Here is a 17,371-nt window from a genome sequence, read left to right on the forward strand (position 1 = left end):
TACTGTGTTGATTTTCTATATATATTATATATATATATATATATATATATATATATATATATATATATATATATTGTTGGGTTGATACGCACATTTTATCATTGCTTAGTTGAGACATAATTTATTCAATAGAAGGTTTAACATTTTTGTGTCAATGAAGTCTTCAGTGTAACCTCACATTTTTGCTAATGTAAAAGAGAAGTTTATTGTGAGTTACAAGTGGACCACCGACTTCTACAAAATGGAGGGTTAAAATGTCTTCTGTTAGCTCTTTGAGGCCAGGACTTGGATTTCTTAAGGTAGCAGTGCGGACAAGACAATTGGAATCACAGGGAGCTCCTGACCGCCCTCCCCTGCTGGGCGGTCCTAGATGAGCACCGTCTACGCTGACGCCGAGTTGCGAAAAATGTAAGAGGACACCGCTTCCTGGTATGGACTACACTGTAGTAATGGGCTGATGAGAGCAACAAAGCTGTTCTAGTTTCTGAAGGTAAACTCATCCATCTACGCTACTTACTACTTGAAATGTAACGTATTACCTACACATGTATTATTAAAAAAAACAGTATAATCCCTTAAAAAGTGCTAAAACTGACTAGTTGAAAGTCAAATTGATGATTGAAAAAGTCTAAACTTCTGACACCTTAAAGAGGCATTTATTGGTGTGGGTGTGTTTTCTACAATTTGTTTCCTCCTTCCTTGCGGTCACCAGCCTTACCTTCCATGCATTTCCTACAGTCTTTATCCCAGTGAATTGACTTGTGTTTCTGCACAGATGATGAAAAGTATGGCAGATGTATCCAGCTCTGAAGAGGAAGAAGAATCCTTCTCAACCAAAATTATTAACATTGTGTTTGTCATCCTATTATTGGATCTTCTTGGTTTTACTTTGATCCTGCCTCTGCTGCCTTCAATTTTGGACTTCTATGCACAGGAAGAAGTAAGTTCATATAGCCTACATCAATATTTACTCCAGTGAGAATGAGATTTTTTAACCCAAGGCTGCTGACAAATTCAAACAAAGGAGGCTTTGTTTGGAAAAGGCACAATGATTCTTGACAGATTGAACATTGACCATTACAAGCTCATTCATGCAGAACTTTCATTCCTGTTTGTTTTTTCTTTTTTTGCCCTTTTTGCAGGATGATGTCTATCAATTTATGCAGGGTGCAGTGGACTGGTTTAGAGGGTCTATTGGGATTCCCTTAGATAAGAAATACAACACTGTCCTATTTGGAGGTACAAAGCTTCATATGAGTATAATAATAATAACATCAGGAACCCAGATCATCATGTGGTTAACCTCTTGCGTTTGCCAGGCTTGATTGGGGCGCTTTTTTCCATGCTCCAGTTTTTGGCATCACCTGTAACTGGGGCTCTGTCTGATAGATATGGCAGACGGCCCCTGCTAATGGTCACCACAGTGAGTAAAAAAAAAGTATTAATGGACAGTAATTATAACACATGAATGGCTTCATATGGTGTTTAATTGGGTGCTTTGTATTCCAGTTTGGGCTAGTCTCCTCGTATGCTGTGTGGGCTGTTTCCAGAAACTTTACTGTGTTTCTTTTGTTTCGTATTATTGGGGGAATTTGTAAGGGAAATGTCAGTCTCTGCACTGCCATTGTGGCTGACTTGCCTTCTCCAAAAGCAAGGAATCGAGGAATGGTAGGCTTTGCTAAACCATATATTTAAAAAAAACAACGATAAAAATACAATAATAATTTCTGTTATTGTATTGTATATTTATGTTATTTGTTTTTCACCAGGCTATGATTGGCATTGCATTTTCTTTGGGATTTACCATTGGACCTCTGATGGGGGCCTACTTTGCCATGAGTTTCAGGACAGCAGATGAAGGAAATGTATTTTTCCAAGCTCCAGCTCTGCTTGCTCTGGCATTCAGCATAGCTGATCTGCTCTTTATTTGGCTTGTGCTCCCTGAAACATTGAGGACTGATGTCAAGGTAGCATAAGAAATACATTTATTTTTGCCCTCTCTAATTAGTCATGAGATCAGTCAAAGATAAAGATGTTTACATGTTTAAATGTTGTTACAGACATCTTCTTTTGGACTCCACCACTCACGGGACCTCTTAAACCCATTGGCTTTGTTTTGTTTTTCTGCAGTTAGTAGGACTAAAGAGTCTCCTTCAAAACAGCGTGAGTTTAATTTGTGCATTCCTTGAATTGTGCTGTCCATCAGGCATGTTGATGCACAGTATGTTCTACTTACAGGGATGGAGAAACTCAGGAGGCTGGGTCTGATTTATTTTTGCTACCTTTTCCTTTTCTCCGGGCTGGAGTTTACACTAAGTTTTCTGACACACCAGCGCTTCCAATTCACAAGGTGATTTTTCTTCTAACTTACGGCAATAGAAATATTGTCTCCCTTGGTAAATAGAAAAAAAAGAAAAGAAATCTGTTGTCACTGCAAAAAAAGAATCTGGGGAGAGAAAAAAGAAAATTTCCTGTGCCAAAATTATTTGAAGCCCTTTGGCCAGTATGTGCTGCCTCCTTTAGAAATAAGCAAGATGACTAGCTTTAGTACCAATATTTGCTCAGAGCACTATACACTTTTTGTTAAATGACCAAACCAGAAAATGTCAGTAACTATGTATTGTCTTTTAATAGTATGCAGCAGGGGAAAATGTTTTTCTTCATCGGCATCATTATGGCTTTGATCCAGGGAGGCTACGCTAGAAGAATCAAGCCTGGAAAACACATAAGGAATGTACAAATGGTGAGGTCTGAATACCAGTACAGTTGATTCCTTTTTACAATGATGGGAAATGTAAATGTTTGTGTATATTTTAGGCAATGATTACACTGATTCCAGCATTTATTCTCATTGGATTCTCCTGGAATCTAACTATGTTGTACAGTGGTCTGGCTTTGTATTCCTTTGGTGAGTCACTGATCAGTACCTGGATATTAAGCTTTTCACTAAGTTAATTATATATTTTGTTGTTGACAGCGGCTGCAATAGTTGTACCATGTCTGTCAACTGTAGTGTCTGACTATGGTAAGATGTTTTTCTTTCTTCTTTAAAGCTATGATGTGTTGTTTTTATACACAGTAACTTGTTTAATCGTACTAATCAGCAGTAACCTTTTTCAGGCTCAGCTAGTCAGAAAGGGACTGTCATGGGCATCTTGCGCAGTTTGGGTGCTCTAGCCAGAGCAATGGGACCAATTCTTTCATCAACTGGTAAGAATCCAAGACAAGAGAATTATTAAAACTAATACGTAGTTTTGTGATTATGCAAAGCTAATTTTATCTGCATTTCACAGTTTACTGGGTTGCTGGAGCCGAGACTTGTTTTTTTCTTTCATCAGCATCTTTCATTGTTCCTTTGGCTTTGCTCAGTAGGCCTACTGACTGGAGCCTAAAGGATGACTAAGTGCCAGAAAGATAACCTTTTCTTCCGCCACAGATTCTTTCCACAAAACATGCTCTGAGATCAAACTGTTTGTGTGCCATAGTTGTGTAAGAAGCTGAAAGATAATGAGAATTCTAAATAGAATAGTATTACCATATTTTTACATTATTATATTTTATGTGTTTTAACTGAAAATAAACTTTGTTTATTTTTTATTTATTTTGTGTATTTTGTGTAAACGTTAGCGTAGCCATTCAGTGCAATAATGTTCTTTCCCCAGTAGATGTCGCCCAACAACCGATATAAACAGTCCTCGTAAACACTGCTGTGCTATGTAACAGGTTATGCAGGGAAGCTAATCCAGCATGTATCTGGTGTAAATTTACATCGTTCTTGTGAGAGAGTTTCGAAGAACAAGGAAACGATGCACACACAACTTTGACGGTGTATACAAAAACCTGAAGATGGACAAGGTACGAAAGTGGTTTTATTTTAGGCTGTACATGCTAGCTTGTAGCAAGCTAGCATAGTGTAAAATTGTAAGGCATGTAATGTATTATGTTTTGCAAGTAGTTTCTGTAGTTGTGAATTTAAACGTGTACATGTGTTTAATCAAATAATGTCCACTTCAGAATCCAACCTCAAGCTTTTGCAAAGTTGATCAAGAGTTGACAAGTTTGCGGTTCCAATAGTCTTAAGAAATAACGTTGTAACTTGCTGATAGTAGCTTAGAGTTGCTAAGTGCATCTTTTCTATGTTTATGTTGGCCATTAATATAAGTACCATTTTACGTAACTGTACCCTTTTATAATCGTAAAAAGGTCGAGAGGTTTATATACTGAATATTCAGTGTTGGGCAATTTACTAAAAAACTGTAATGTATTCTGTAGTACTTACAGCTATAAAAATGTAATATGTTTGAATTACACATTACTGTTTCAATAATGTAGCTTTTGGGAAAATATAAACCAAAAAATAGTAATAGTAATGATTCCACCGAGCAAAACTGCAGTCAAAGATTTCCTTTTCCTCTTTCCCCCACTCTCTGCTTCTGTTTTGACGATCTCAACAGCACATCACACCAGTGTCCTTTATTTGGGGGGAATTTGGCATTTTTCGTTCATACATTTAAACGCACTTGTAACTCGCCTTGAAATGTAATGACTGATATATTCCGGTATTTTGAGCAAGTAATATGTTGTTTTCCTTAGTTACTGAAAAATGTAATACGTCACCCCCAACCCTGTTAATATTTGTTTTTTTAGGTGGAGAAGTTTCCTGCTGCTCGTGTACAAGGAATTGACCAGCGAAAACCAAGGATGGAGCCAATATTACCAAACCCTTACAGGTCTCAACAGGGGCATGTCTACTCTCATTATTAATGCAATGTTTCTATCAGATTTGTCAATGAATTGTTGTTTTAAAAAATACCTTTTATTTAATCTTATTTAGCATGCCCTTGTAGACTTGTATCTATTTTATTACTACATGTTCAATGCACCACAGTCACTGTACTATGACAATGGCAATAAAATCCATTCTGATTCTGATTCTAAAGGAAACATTCAGGTTTGAGTTCCACGCAGAGATCTGCCGACAATGTCATTTTGGGACGACCTGAATCTATCGGTAGAGCAAATGGTAAAATTAACAACATTCAGCCAAAACAAAAGTCCACTTGGGATCTACAAACTCAGGTTTATTATTAGTTTAAGTATCTAAAAAGTTGTCAATTAGTCATTATTAGTAATGGTCTGTTTCTAAAGGGATCACCAGGGGACCATACATTTCCTGGACATGGGAGAAAGGATGTGAAAAGAAGGGGTCAGTGATTCATATCTAAATAAGTTAGAAACATTTTCTAGTTCATCTTTTTTTATTCATCCATTTTCTTTTCTTTTTTGTACAGGAAGAGGGATGCCAGAATCTGTAACATTTGAAGTAAAAATGGATGAGTTTCCTGAGTTAAGTGGCATCTTTGTGGATCAAGTTCAGAGACATTCGTGGGGACTGCCTACTCCAACTCTGGAAGAAGATCCTGAATCTCGTTGGAAGGTTTTCTGGCTTCGATATTTATTAAATGTTTATCGAACAGGGTTAGCATACATTTATCCGTTATGTTGTAATCAACATGGTGCTGCTCTTTTGTAGATGAACAGAAATGCATCAACAAATTATGAACCGCCCAAAATTGCTGAAATTCCCAGCTTCTGTGAAAATGCACTGGGTAAAGAGAAATTTTTAATTCTATCAAACACAACAGCAAGTGTACCATGAATACATTTTGTTCTATGTTGCGCATTAAATTAGTGGACTTTTTTTTTTTTTTCTCAGCATTTGAGGGCATCTCTGCTTCTGCAACAAGCTCTTGGGCTAATATTGCCTCTCAACCTCCCAAAAAGCCTGTTTTGAGAGAGACTTCCAAGCCTGCTCAGGTATTGTGCATTTTCTTCTATATTTCATAAGAAAATATATTATGTTGAAAAACGGAGGGCATGGTCTATATACATACAAATTTGTTCTGGCTTAAAACAGGTTGATGAAGTAATACCACAGGGGGAAGAGGTCGACACAGGCAAGAAAAAACGGAAAAAGAAAAAGAAGAAAGCCAAAGGTACAGATGACGACACAGCAACTGAATTAGAAAACCATAACTTAAATCAGGACCCTCCAAGATTTGAGGTAATTTTCATAAAAGCAAAGAAAGTTATGGTGTTCCGTAAGCTCCTAATTATTTGTTGTTAAAGGATGAAGAAGAGTTTCCTGGCCTAACACCTTGTTTTAGTTGGGCAGAAAAGTCAACCAGAAGCAAAACAGCCAATCTATGCAATAATGTATGTTTTTTCAAGTCTACGAGTAACTTGTTAAGCTGTCTTTTATACGTGTACATAAACATTTACTTGTGAGTAATGAAAGCACCTGACAAAACTTTGCTGTTGTTGTTTAGGAAAATCAAACACAAAGTTTCCAACTACAGCCTATAGGCCAGAAAAAGGACACCCCCCATAGTGCTAAGTCTCCTTCTTCAGAGGCTCCTAAAGCACAGGTATAGTATGTTACTGAATTAGAAAACTAAACTAATGCGTTAAATAAAATCATTTATATGCAGAAAGTTGAAAAAGTTTCTGGGAAGAAGAGCAAAGTGCCTGTTCAGCTTGACATTGGAAACATGCTAGCTGTCTTGGAAAAGAAACAATCTCAAAAAGCTAAGCTGGATACAAAACCACTGACCTTGTCAGGTAAGGCTTACCTCTCAATAACAAAGCCCTGGACAAATGGCTCAAGACCGTGATTGTGTTTGTAGTTGGTGGAGGTTTACCTGTGGTGCCTAAGCAACAGCCAGCTCAGAAGAAATCATGGATGCAAGACAAAGTTGCTCACAATCCGTTGGACTCTACAAGCCCGTTGGTAAAGAAGGGCAAACAGAGGGAAGTGCCAAAAGCAAAGAAACCTACTGCTCTTAAAAAGGTAATTCAGAGGTATGAATAGTTAGCAATATTATGTGTTGTCCATCCATCCATTTTCTTCCACTTACTCTGGGGCTGTGTTGCGGAGGCAGCAGTCTGAGCAGAGATGCCCAGACTTCCCTATCCACACACAGTTCCTCCAGCTGCCACCTCAGCTGCCTCCTTTCCACATGAAGGAGCAGGGGCTCTACTCTGAGTCTTCCCGAGTGACTGAGCTCCTCATCCTATCTCCTAAGGGTGCAGCCACCCTGCGAAGGAAACTCATTTTGGTCGCCTATATCCGCAATCTTGTCTTTTCGGTCTGTACCCTGATCTCATGACCATAGAACAGGGTGGGAATGTAGAATAATCGGTATATCGAGAGCTTTACCCCCAGACTCAGCTCCCGGTCGCTTCTGTCATTGTTATATTTTCCTGTTTATTTTCTAATGTTAAAACTTGAATATTTTTGATCATGTTTAAAAGAGAAATGCATACTCTAGATATAAATGTATGCTGGATAAAGAGTCTAGATTGTATTTTTTTTTTAAATAATAACGCTATATTGTTTCGTAGGCTAAATGTAATGTACAATAGGTTAAATGTATACAACAGATACATACATAATGACAAAAGGCAGCTGAAATAAGCTACTCTTCATGGATTTTGTGGCAGAAAAGGGAGCACTTCTCAATGCGGAGAGGGTGTGTGTCTCGAAGCAGCTACCCTCGGGATCTGGGAGAAGCTCTTCCATAGGTGGGAGACCCTGTTGGCAGAGGGATCACCAGATGTATTTTTATTATTCTATTGTAGATTATTTTGAAAGAGAGAGAGGAAAGGAAGCAGAGACGTTTGCTTGAGGAGAAAGGGCTACTGTTTGAATGTGATTCCATGCCAGCCAAGGACACAGCAGAGGAAGAAAACGGCAATGCAGCAGGTCATATTAGCTTGTTTTAGCCTTTGAAGGATGAAAAGTTCAAATGAAATTCAACTTTTTGTTTATTATTCAACAACAACTTCAGATAGCACACTCAGCCCTGCAGAAGAACTTTGTGATAAAGCAGAGATAAATGACCTCAGTAATGAAGACAAAGGAGAGAATGAAGAAACTGCCGAAAAACTGTCTACTTCAACTTTGGTCACCCCTGTTGACCTACCCAAAATCCACAGCAGAAAATTCAGAGAGTAAATACTTTTGTACATTTTAATACCAACATCAGATATTTGCCTCTCATTTTTAACCACTTTTTTTGTGTTGACAGATATTGCACTCAAATGCTGAGCAAAGATGTGGATGAATGTGTGACCACGCTTCTAAAGGAACTTGTGCGTTTCCAGGATCGTCTGTATCAAAAAGACCCAATGAAGGCTCGCATGAAAAGACGCATTGTTATGGGTTTACGGGAAGTACTGAAACACCTTAAACTGAGGAAGGTCAAATGCGTCATCATTTCACCCAACTGTGAGCGCATCCAGTCCAAAGGTTTGACTTCTTATAATTGAGATTAAATTACTGTTAGAGCTTGAAATCCTCTTGCATGCCAAGGATATTGAAATGTCTTTCATCATGCTACCTACCGATCTTCCTTTGCAGGAGGCTTGGATGAGGCTCTGCATGCAGTCATTGACGCTTGCCGTGAACAAGAAGTGCCCTTTGTATTCGCCTTGTCAAGAAAAGCTTTGGGTCGCTGTGTTAACAAGGCAGTACCCGTGAGTCTAGTCGGAATCTTCAACTTTGATGGCGCACAGGTCAGTAGCATACAGTTGAAGATGAATAAACTGGATTGTTTTTCTTTATTACATTTATTTTTCTTCATAGGACATTTACCACAAGATGATAGAATTATCTTCTGAGGCCAGGAACATGTATGAAGCAATGCTTTTGAGCCCGGAGCAGACAGTGTCAGACAGGGAAGTGGATATGGAACAGCCATTTAAAACAAACCAAACAGACCCTGTTTCTGATCAAACTCAGTCAGAGGAACCAGAATACAGTAGGTTGCAGTTTTTCCTTTATGCCACTTATTTGTAAACGTATATTTATATTTACAAAGGTTTAATTGGATATTGGACGACGTCCTGGTCGTGGCACACTGGACCAGCTCTATACCCTCCGTCGGGTGCTTGAGGGTTCGTGGGAGTTCGCCCAACCAGTCCACATGTGTTTTGTGGACTTGGAGAAAGCGTTCGACCGCGTCCCTCGTGGTGCCCTGTGGGGGGTACTCCGGGAGTATGGGGTCCGAGGCCCTCTGCTAAGGGCTGTCCGTTCCCTGTATGACCGCAGCAGGAGCTTGGTTCGCATTGCCGGCACTAAGTCAGACCTGTTCCCGGTGCGTGTTGGTCTCCGCCAGGGCTGCCCTTTGTCACCGGTTCTGTTCATTACCTTTATGGACAGAATTTCTAGGCGCAGCCAGGGGCCGGAGGGTGTCCGGTTTGGGAGCCTCAGGATCTCATCTCTGCTGTTTGCGGATGATGTTGTTCTGATGGCTCCAACGAACCAGGACCTTCAGCACGCTCTGGGGCGGTTTGCAGCCGAGTGTGTAGCGGCCGGGATGAGAATCAGCACCTCCAAATCCGAGGCCATGGTTCTCCACCGGAAAAAGGTGGTTTCCCCTCTACGGGTCGGTGGGGAGTCCTTACCTCAAGTGGAGGAGTTCAAGTATCTCGGGGTCTTGTTCACGAGTGAGGGGCGGATGGAGCGTGAGATCGACAGACAGATCGGTGCGGCGTCAGCAGTGATGTGGTCGCTGTATCGGTCTGTCGTGGTGAAGAGGGAGCTGAGTCGGGGGGCAAAGCTCTCGATTTACCGATCGATCTACGTTCCCACTCTCACCTATGGTCATGAGATTTGGGTCATGACCGAAAGGACAAGATCGCGAATACAAGCGGCCGAAATGAGTTTCCTTCGCAGGGTGGCTGGGCGCACCCTCCGAGATCGGGTGAGGAGCTCAGTTACCCGGGAGGAGCTCGGAGTAGAGTCGCTGCTCCTTCATATCGAAAGGAGCCAGCTGAGGTGGCTAGGGCATCTGTTTCGGATGCCTCCTGGTCGCCTCCCGCGGGAGGTGTTCCAGGCATGTCCTAGTGGGACAAGACCTCGTGGAAGACCCAGGACACGGTGGTGGGACTATGTCTCCGAGCTGGCCTGGTGTCGCCTCGGGGTCCCCCCAGAACAGCTGGAGGAGGTGTGGACCGGGAAGTTTGGGCATCTCTGCTGAGACTGCTGCCCCGCGACCCGGCCCCGGATAAAGCGGAAGAAAATGGATGGATGGATGGATGGATAATTGCGTATTTTGTTTTTCAGTAAAACTATGGAAGAAATTGTTGGAGGAGGAGTCCAGTCAGACATTTCCCAAATTTGAGGAAGAATTGAGCTCTATGTGCTTGGATAGTGAATGCACAGAACACAGTGATGACGGTGGCGTGAGCTGACCACAGTGATGTCCAGTGGGCCTAAACAAAGTCATGAGCCAACTCATGGGAAAACACAAGACTAATCCTGTGATTTCACAAATGATCTCTTTTTAATGTAGTGGTATTATTACACAATAATAATGCTTTCCTGTCTTTTGCACAACAAAGTGAAGAAATCCTTACTTGAAAAATATTGTTCACATTATGAAATTGTAAATCAAGTCTAGCGTCTTACATAATGGTCGGACTTTACAATAACAGATGAGGTCTGTTTAGTGGAACACTAATTATAGATTTTTTACAGGGTGGAAAAAACTTTCATGTCAGTAACGACAGAAACAGGAAATGTCAATATTTACACTAATGCTTTAGATGAATATTGTTTCTGTGAAACATGAACCCATTATTACTATTTATGTTGTAATTAAAGCATTTTATTTAGGATTTATTTTTTTTACAGAATCAAGGATGATAAAAGAAACATTACTTTGAAATGTCACATTTTAGTAAACTGAATAAGCAATAAATTAAGCTTCGGATAAAAGCATACAATGGATCTGTGTCTTTATTGACCTTAAATTAGGCAGCTAAAATGACACATTTTTACATCAGAGAAATGGTGATGAAATTCTTTAGTAAGAAAAAATAAACGTGCCAAAAATCAATGAACTACTGTTGTAATTCAAATAATGTATCACAGTGAAATCCCAGAAACCAAAATAAGTATTGTCAAAACAAGCTCCATAGTAAGTTCCACTCCAGAAATAAAGGTGAATCATTTTGTCAGTAAAATGGTCATACTGTACCATAGATGTAGGGATGTTTCAGTCTATGTCATCAATGGTCTATGTGTAAGCCTGGTCAACCAAGAGACTACAGTCTTTAACTATTTTAAGACAATAAGGGACTGGCAAGTTACTGTATGTGTTGTAAGGCACTTTACATTATTTGTGTGGGGATATTGTCCACATACCCATCACTGAGGAATTCTGCACACTCCTGCACTTTTTCAGTCACAGAATGCAATGGCGTTGGGTTAATATGAAGTAGCAACATGTCACTTTTGACCTCTTTGACTGTGGTGTAGTCATCAGGTAGTCTCTCCAGCTGTCTGTATATATCTTTGTTTTGTTTTTCCGGGAAGAGCATGTGCTCTCTCACTGTGCTGTATTCTGTAAGTCTTATGTCCACGTTATGTCTTTGAATATCCACATATCCGCTGTTCTCAACAGGCTTCACATTCGTGATATTGATTTTGCCAATAGAAAAAGCCTTGTCTGTCTTCATTGAGTTCACATCATTTAATTCATTGACTTCTGACTGACTGGTGTCCAAAATCGTTATTTTCTCTTCATTCAAATTCATGCTACGGTGTACGCTCAACTGATTATTGATGTTTGGCTTTGAGTGACAATTGTTAGAAATCATCTTCCCATTTGTGTGTTTTTGGTCAATAAGCAGCATGTTGTCATCACACACGAGCAAGTATTCCTCAGCCTGGTGTTTCCAGGGCATCCCATTCCAGGTAAACACCTGGTTCATAAGCAGGGCTCTGGTAGCCTCGTGAGACCGGCCATTCTGAGACAGACAAAATGGGATTACTCATACAGAACTTAAATACCATAAAGTACACAACCAACAAAAGTCATGCTTGTATTTTCAGAAGAGTTTGTTTGAACCTTGAAGTGTCAAAAGCTGAATTTATCACACTTAATGTAACCCCATTATTAAGGGTTACCAGATTGCATGCTTCACCTTAAGCAGTTGCACATCAACTCCTTTTATCTTGGGTCCAGGAACAGGGGGCAGAAGCCATTGTTGGATACTATGAAACAGACAAACATTGTTCGTCATTGTCCGCTTGGATATCTTTAGACTTAAAACAACAATACAGTGTGCTTGTGTACTTGAAACATACCTTTTCTTCTTGATGAACATTATACACACGGTGGCAAAAAATACCATAACTGAGAAGGACACCAAAATCCAGATGTACTGTTTGGAGTCGGCTGAACAAAAAAAAAGAACAAAAAAATCAAAGTTGTGCTATATATTTACACTTTCAATACAGATTACTTACACTTAGGTACTTGAATGAACGTGGTGTTGCTCCACTCACTCCAGGCGCCATTGTCTAGTGCACATTGGACCTGAACGATGTACAACTTCCCCGGAGAGGCACTGTATATACTGAAATGTGTCTGTACACCGGCATACTTAATCTACACACACAGTAAAGAAGACCTGTTTACTTATTTATTTAAACAATTTTCTCGTTTACTGAGCAGGGGGAGGTCTAGAACAGCTGTGGATCGCCTGTCCCCCCCTCCTCTCCCAGAACACTCAATTACTCTCTAAATATCTGCTGCTCTGGAATCGCAACATCCCCTCATTTCCACTCATGTGTATTACTGAAACTGAAACAATGTGATCTAAGACTCGTATATTATTTCAATAAGGCAGGGGTCGGAAAATGTTTTTTTCCATGGGGTGCCTCTTAGGGCTGTGGGCCTATTTATGACACTAAAATCATGTAAATGCTGTACCCTGCTCATAGTTACATTTGTATAGGAGCCATCCCACTGGAAAATTTGAGGCCAGCACCTGTTCTGTTTTCTGGTGCATTTTGGGGTGTAGTTTTTCAACAGGCTTATTGTGGGTCAACCTGACCAGCATGTTTTTGAAGGCAGAGGAAACTGGAGGAAACTCGGAGGAAACTTGGCTGGCTGCCTTCAGTGCACCTCTGGTCCTCTCTAGTAATTCATTTATGTAAAACTAAATGGTGAGTGTGGATACTTGCTCCTCTAAGGTGCATGGAATTACATGTGGTGTGCCCCAGGGTTCAATTTTAGGCCTGTATATGCTCCCTCTTGGTGATGTCATCAGGAGACACGGGGTCAATTTTCACAGTTATGCTGATGATACACAGTTATACATCTCCATGTCTCCTGATGACTCCAGGCCAATAGATGCACTTTTTAACTGCATTTTAGATATCAAATTTTGGATGGCAGAAAACTTTCTCCAGCTTAACCAGGACAAAACTGAAATGTTAATCATCGGCCCTGAGGCCCAGAGAGAGAGACTTTTACCCAAACTGCAGTCACTGTCTATTAATCCTTCCTCACAGGTGAAGAACCTGGGTGTGATCTTTGACTCTGAGTTGGCGTTTATTCCACACATTAAGAATATCACAAAGATAGGTTTTTACCATCTAAAGAACATAGCCAGAGTCCGCCCCATTCTCTCTCGGGCCAACACGGAGACGCTAATGCATGCTTTTATCACCAGTCGTATCGACTACTGTAATGCCCTGCTTTCTGGTCTTCCCAAAAAGAGTATCTCAGGTCAACAGGGGGTCTCCTAGTTATTCCTAAAGTCAACAAAAAGACTCATGGTGAGGCGTCTTTCCAATATTACGGCCCTCGCCTCTGGAACGACCTGCCGGAGGAGCTCAGGGCTGCAGAGAACGTTCATGTTTTTAAGAGCAGGCTCAAGACCCACCTTTTTAGCTTAGCCTTTAACTGACTAATCTATTTATTTAATCCTAGTATATAAAATGTATATATATGGAAGGTTGTCCCAGGCGCATTGTTTTAAATGTTGTAATCTGTAAAGCACTTTGTGATACCTTTCGGTATGAAAAGGCGCTTTATAAATAAAGTTTGATTGATTGATTGATTGATTTTATTCATTAAACACATCAAAAGCAAAGAAAAGATCAGGGGTGTCTTATTTATGTTCAGCTCTTACTGCCAACAGTAGCACTTATGCCGGGCTTTGGCCACCCCTGCACTTGTGGAATGTGTTTGGAAGGTGAGGGAAGAGTGGCAGAGTTGTCTTAGACTATTATTCTAACTTTAAAAAGATAACGATTTACTACAACTTACATTCCACTTGGAATCCACCTTTTTGAACCTGAGTTGATACTTGGGAGTGATCCAGCCAAATTTGGTGCCAATATTGAAAGGATTCCAGGTGACATGAATAGTGAGGGTATCTTCACTGAGATCCAGCCACAGAGTTACATTTTCGGGAGGGTTGGGCTTTACTGTAACAAATGAGAAATAAAGTTAAGAGAGGAGCACTTGTCCTTGATCAGGAGTAGCCAGGAGATACGCCTATTGTGCATGTGCATGTCTGTGGTTCTCAAACGTTTCACACCAAGTACCACTTCACAAAGTATTTTAAATCCCAAGCACCACCAGGCCTAGCTCAAGCTAAACTATATCATGCCAAAATAAACCAAAATGTGACAAAATTGTTTTTAAACTGGGTATAAATCCCGTCTAAACCAGAAAAGCATGCAACTTATTTGCATAAATAAATCAAAAAATGACACGTACCACGGTTTGAAACAGGTTTATGGTTGGTGTAACATTGTTTACAGTGTACTTGGCTTCATGGCTTTGTTTTACTATACAGCTCTGCCCTGCAAAGGGAAGTAAGTAAGTGCTTCATTTGCCATTCTACAACCGTACAACGAAATTGTGCGACTGGAGGAGTTGATCAATGCCGGACACCATGCTCTGAAACAGGGACAAATCCAGGAGGCGGTGCACGTTTCAGAGGATCAGAGGAGACTGAAGGCAGCCAGCCAGGTTTCCTTCGGGTATTCCTGTTTCCCCGACCTCCAAAAACTTTGCCTGGCTCTGCCATACTATTCCCTGTCCATTCCACGCAGGGAATTAGTCTTGTCACGGAGCAATTGGAGCAGTTTGAACGGGCGGGCCAGTGAAATAAACCAATTAGCAAGACGTGACGACAGCTGTCGTCCAATGCACCACATATGAACTGAATATAAACTCACGCGAAGAACGCAGAGGCTACTTCATCCATGATTAGTTTTGGCTAATGTTAATGTTAATTGAACTAACAACGTAAAGGTGCAGCGAGTGACGTAACCTTGTCAATTCTCGGTGACGGCCGTGATTGGTTCGGCCTTAGCCGCCAATCAGCAACTTGTTTACCGTGTATGGCCAGACCCACCTTCTGTGCTGCAGAAAGAAGTGGGTGTGGTTAATCAGGCTACCAAAAACATGCTGGTCAGATTGGCCCACAGTGGTGGCGCAGCTCAGTTGCAGCGGCTCAGGACTAACACCTTAACACAATTTTGTTGTACGGTTGTACTATGACAAATAAAGCACTTACTTACTTACTTCCCAGTTGTATAGCAAAACAAAGCCATGAAGCCAAGTACACTGTAAACAACGTGACACCGGCCATAAACCTGTTTAGCCTCATTCTGAGCAGCTTTGATTACTGCCTAACACCTTCTACTGAGGACTTTGTCATTGTTGAGTCAAGTAATAAATACATACTATAAAAGTGTGACCATGGTTTGCATTTTGAACAGTTACAGCTTTAAAAACCTTTATGAATATTTTTATTAGCAAAATATAACTGATATTCTGAGGTTAATCTGTGCCAAATGGCTCTATCTAGTACTTACACTACCTCAAACATATTTGCTGTGATAAGGTTCAGTGAAGCTGACCTTAATCCACACTTAACAATAAGGATCAAAGCCTGATAAAGTTGCCACCATCACATTGAATAAGGCTTGGGTCTCGAGCTCAGTTAAACATTATACTGAATCAACTGTATGACCATAAAAATCTTACCTATATCCACAACGTCAATCTTATAGACATCAGAGGTAGTATTTCCAAAGGCATTTATGGCCACAGCTGTGAGAAAGTAGTCCACCCAAATGGAGGTGTGATTCTTGTCAAAGAAACACGAGTTCTTTCCTGCAGTGTGATAGTCCGGACACTCAAAAATTCCAATGGTTCTATACAAAATAATAATCATAATTCATAAATTAATAATCATAATAACCATAATAACAATAATAATAATAATAATGAAGATGATGATAGTGATTATTATTATCATAAAAAATAATACGGGGTGTACAGTGTTTGCATGTGAATGGTGGAAAAGCAAATTGACTGTATCTTCACAGCAACAAAGGCTTCTCAGCTCATTAAACATTAGTGTATGTGAGCAGGAGCCGGTGGTTTTCCACTTTGGTTAACAACACAACAATTAGCTTTACTGGACTTGCTACTGAATGAACATGTGGTTTTGGTTGGTCTTCTTATAATGTGTGTAAAATGTTTACCTGCACTGAGACTGAAACAAAGTGAAAAAAAAATCAAGAGGACTGACAGCTCTTTCTCGTAGAGGAGGCGGTATGTGGTGTCCTCTCCATCATTAGCGTTTGGCTCCCACCAGCACGTAAATGTCTCTTTATCAGGGGAATGGCACTGCTTCAGAACTGGTTTCCCAGGAGGAGAATTACCTGATAACGCAAATGACAAACAAGCTTTAAATAGATTCATTCAACGGTGGAATTGAGTGAAATATGAAAGGCACACTGGGTCATATTGTGGATTCTACTGCATGCTCCCAATGACCAGCTCAACACAGGAAAGGCCATTTTTTGCTGTGATCAAAGAATGGATTTGAAAGAGGACTTAATCTTTTTAAATCTCATATTTATTAGGACCTGGACATCTCCATGGAGAGGAGCTGTGGTCGCCCCCGCTCCCAGTAGAGTGCAGCACAGTGAGGTGAGGTGTGCCACTGGTAATATTTTTTTTGTTGCATTTTTCAACAATAAAAAATAATTGTGATAAAATAAATGCACATATTTTATTCTATTCTAGCGGTGTAGCTTTAAGGCATGTAGACAGTTGTAGGCTTTTATGCCCAAAGGCAGAATGCAGGTTTTCTGAGTCATGCGATACATTTCCCAAGTGATTTGAACAAAAAGGCATACACACATGGACGTTTCATATTCTACCCCATGCAACTCCAAATCTACAAAGTAATCATTGGACTTACTGGAACAATGAGAGACAGCAGAAATCATAATGACCAGCACCCAGCCAACCAGCCTCTTCAGTCTAGCAGAAAGTGTCATGATGCTAGAAAGAAAGAGAGATATGAACTCATGTTGTTAACAAAAACACAGGGATATGAAGGGAAAACAGACGCCTGAAGCACACAAGGTTAATGTGCTTAGGTAAATGGTGATCTATTAACAGTAAGAACAATTAGCCAAAGGCAATTTTCCTTCATAAACCACATCCAGCCTCACTCTCTAAAACAGTCTGCAAAGGCG

The 17,371-nt window shown here is 40.4% G+C and overlaps 4 protein-coding genes across 6 annotated transcripts; 3 read left to right on the forward strand and 1 right to left on the reverse strand.

Annotated features, from left to right (window-relative positions):
* The first annotated feature begins 419 nt into the window (after window positions 1-419).
* Window positions 420-3,473, forward strand: LOC306966878 (major facilitator superfamily domain-containing protein 10-like). Of its 2 annotated transcripts, none has more exons than XM_079561700.1 (13): window positions 420-527; window positions 776-940; window positions 1,143-1,239; window positions 1,320-1,423; window positions 1,510-1,668; window positions 1,770-1,967; window positions 2,061-2,163; window positions 2,239-2,350; window positions 2,635-2,743; window positions 2,818-2,908; window positions 2,978-3,025; window positions 3,121-3,210; window positions 3,294-3,473. In XM_079561700.1, exons 2-13 carry the CDS (start codon window positions 776-778, stop codon window positions 3,401-3,403), a joined length of 1,386 nt encoding a protein of 461 aa, XP_079417826.1. In that variant the 5' UTR covers window positions 420-527; the 3' UTR covers window positions 3,404-3,473. The 2 variants fall into 2 exon arrangements, with proteins under 2 accessions (XP_079417826.1, XP_079417827.1); XM_079561701.1 differs by having other exon boundaries at window positions 427-490.
* A 211-nt stretch (window positions 3,474-3,684) lies between these two features.
* LOC306976169 (uncharacterized protein) lies at window positions 3,685-5,533 on the forward strand (the record flags this gene model as incomplete). Its single annotated transcript, XM_079574057.1, has 5 exons — window positions 3,685-3,855; window positions 4,648-4,742; window positions 4,941-5,079; window positions 5,149-5,206; window positions 5,292-5,533. Exons 1-5 carry the CDS (start codon window positions 3,847-3,849, stop codon window positions 5,531-5,533), a joined length of 543 nt encoding a protein of 180 aa, XP_079430183.1. The 5' UTR covers window positions 3,685-3,846.
* Window positions 5,504-10,309, forward strand: LOC306977617 (selenocysteine insertion sequence-binding protein 2-like). Of its 2 annotated transcripts, none has more exons than XM_079576010.1 (13): window positions 5,504-5,609; window positions 5,717-5,817; window positions 5,915-6,064; window positions 6,130-6,216; window positions 6,330-6,428; window positions 6,492-6,621; window positions 6,687-6,850; window positions 7,642-7,765; window positions 7,851-8,013; window positions 8,091-8,311; window positions 8,423-8,577; window positions 8,648-8,822; window positions 10,130-10,309. In XM_079576010.1, exons 1-13 carry the CDS (start codon window positions 5,534-5,536, stop codon window positions 10,255-10,257), a joined length of 1,773 nt encoding a protein of 590 aa, XP_079432136.1. In that variant the 5' UTR covers window positions 5,504-5,533; the 3' UTR covers window positions 10,258-10,309. The 2 variants fall into 2 exon arrangements, with proteins under 2 accessions (XP_079432136.1, XP_079432137.1); XM_079576011.1 differs by having other exon boundaries at window positions 5,918-6,064.
* An 869-nt stretch (window positions 10,310-11,178) lies between these two features.
* Window positions 11,179-17,172, reverse strand: prlrb (prolactin receptor b; the record flags this gene model as incomplete). The annotated part of the gene is made up of 8 exons (XM_079574171.1): window positions 17,092-17,172; window positions 16,414-16,546; window positions 15,864-16,033; window positions 14,130-14,290; window positions 12,320-12,461; window positions 12,158-12,248; window positions 11,995-12,064; window positions 11,179-11,817 (listed from the first exon to the last, which is right to left on the reverse strand). Exons 1-8 carry the CDS (start codon window positions 17,168-17,170, stop codon window positions 11,179-11,181), a joined length of 1,485 nt encoding a protein of 494 aa, XP_079430297.1. The 5' UTR covers window positions 17,171-17,172.
* Between the last annotated feature and the right edge of the window lie 199 nt (window positions 17,173-17,371).

Source organism: Gobius niger (genome assembly GCF_951799975.1).
Source record: "Gobius niger genome assembly, chromosome: 1".
Lineage (NCBI taxonomy): Eukaryota > Metazoa > Chordata > Actinopteri > Gobiiformes > Gobiidae > Gobius > Gobius niger.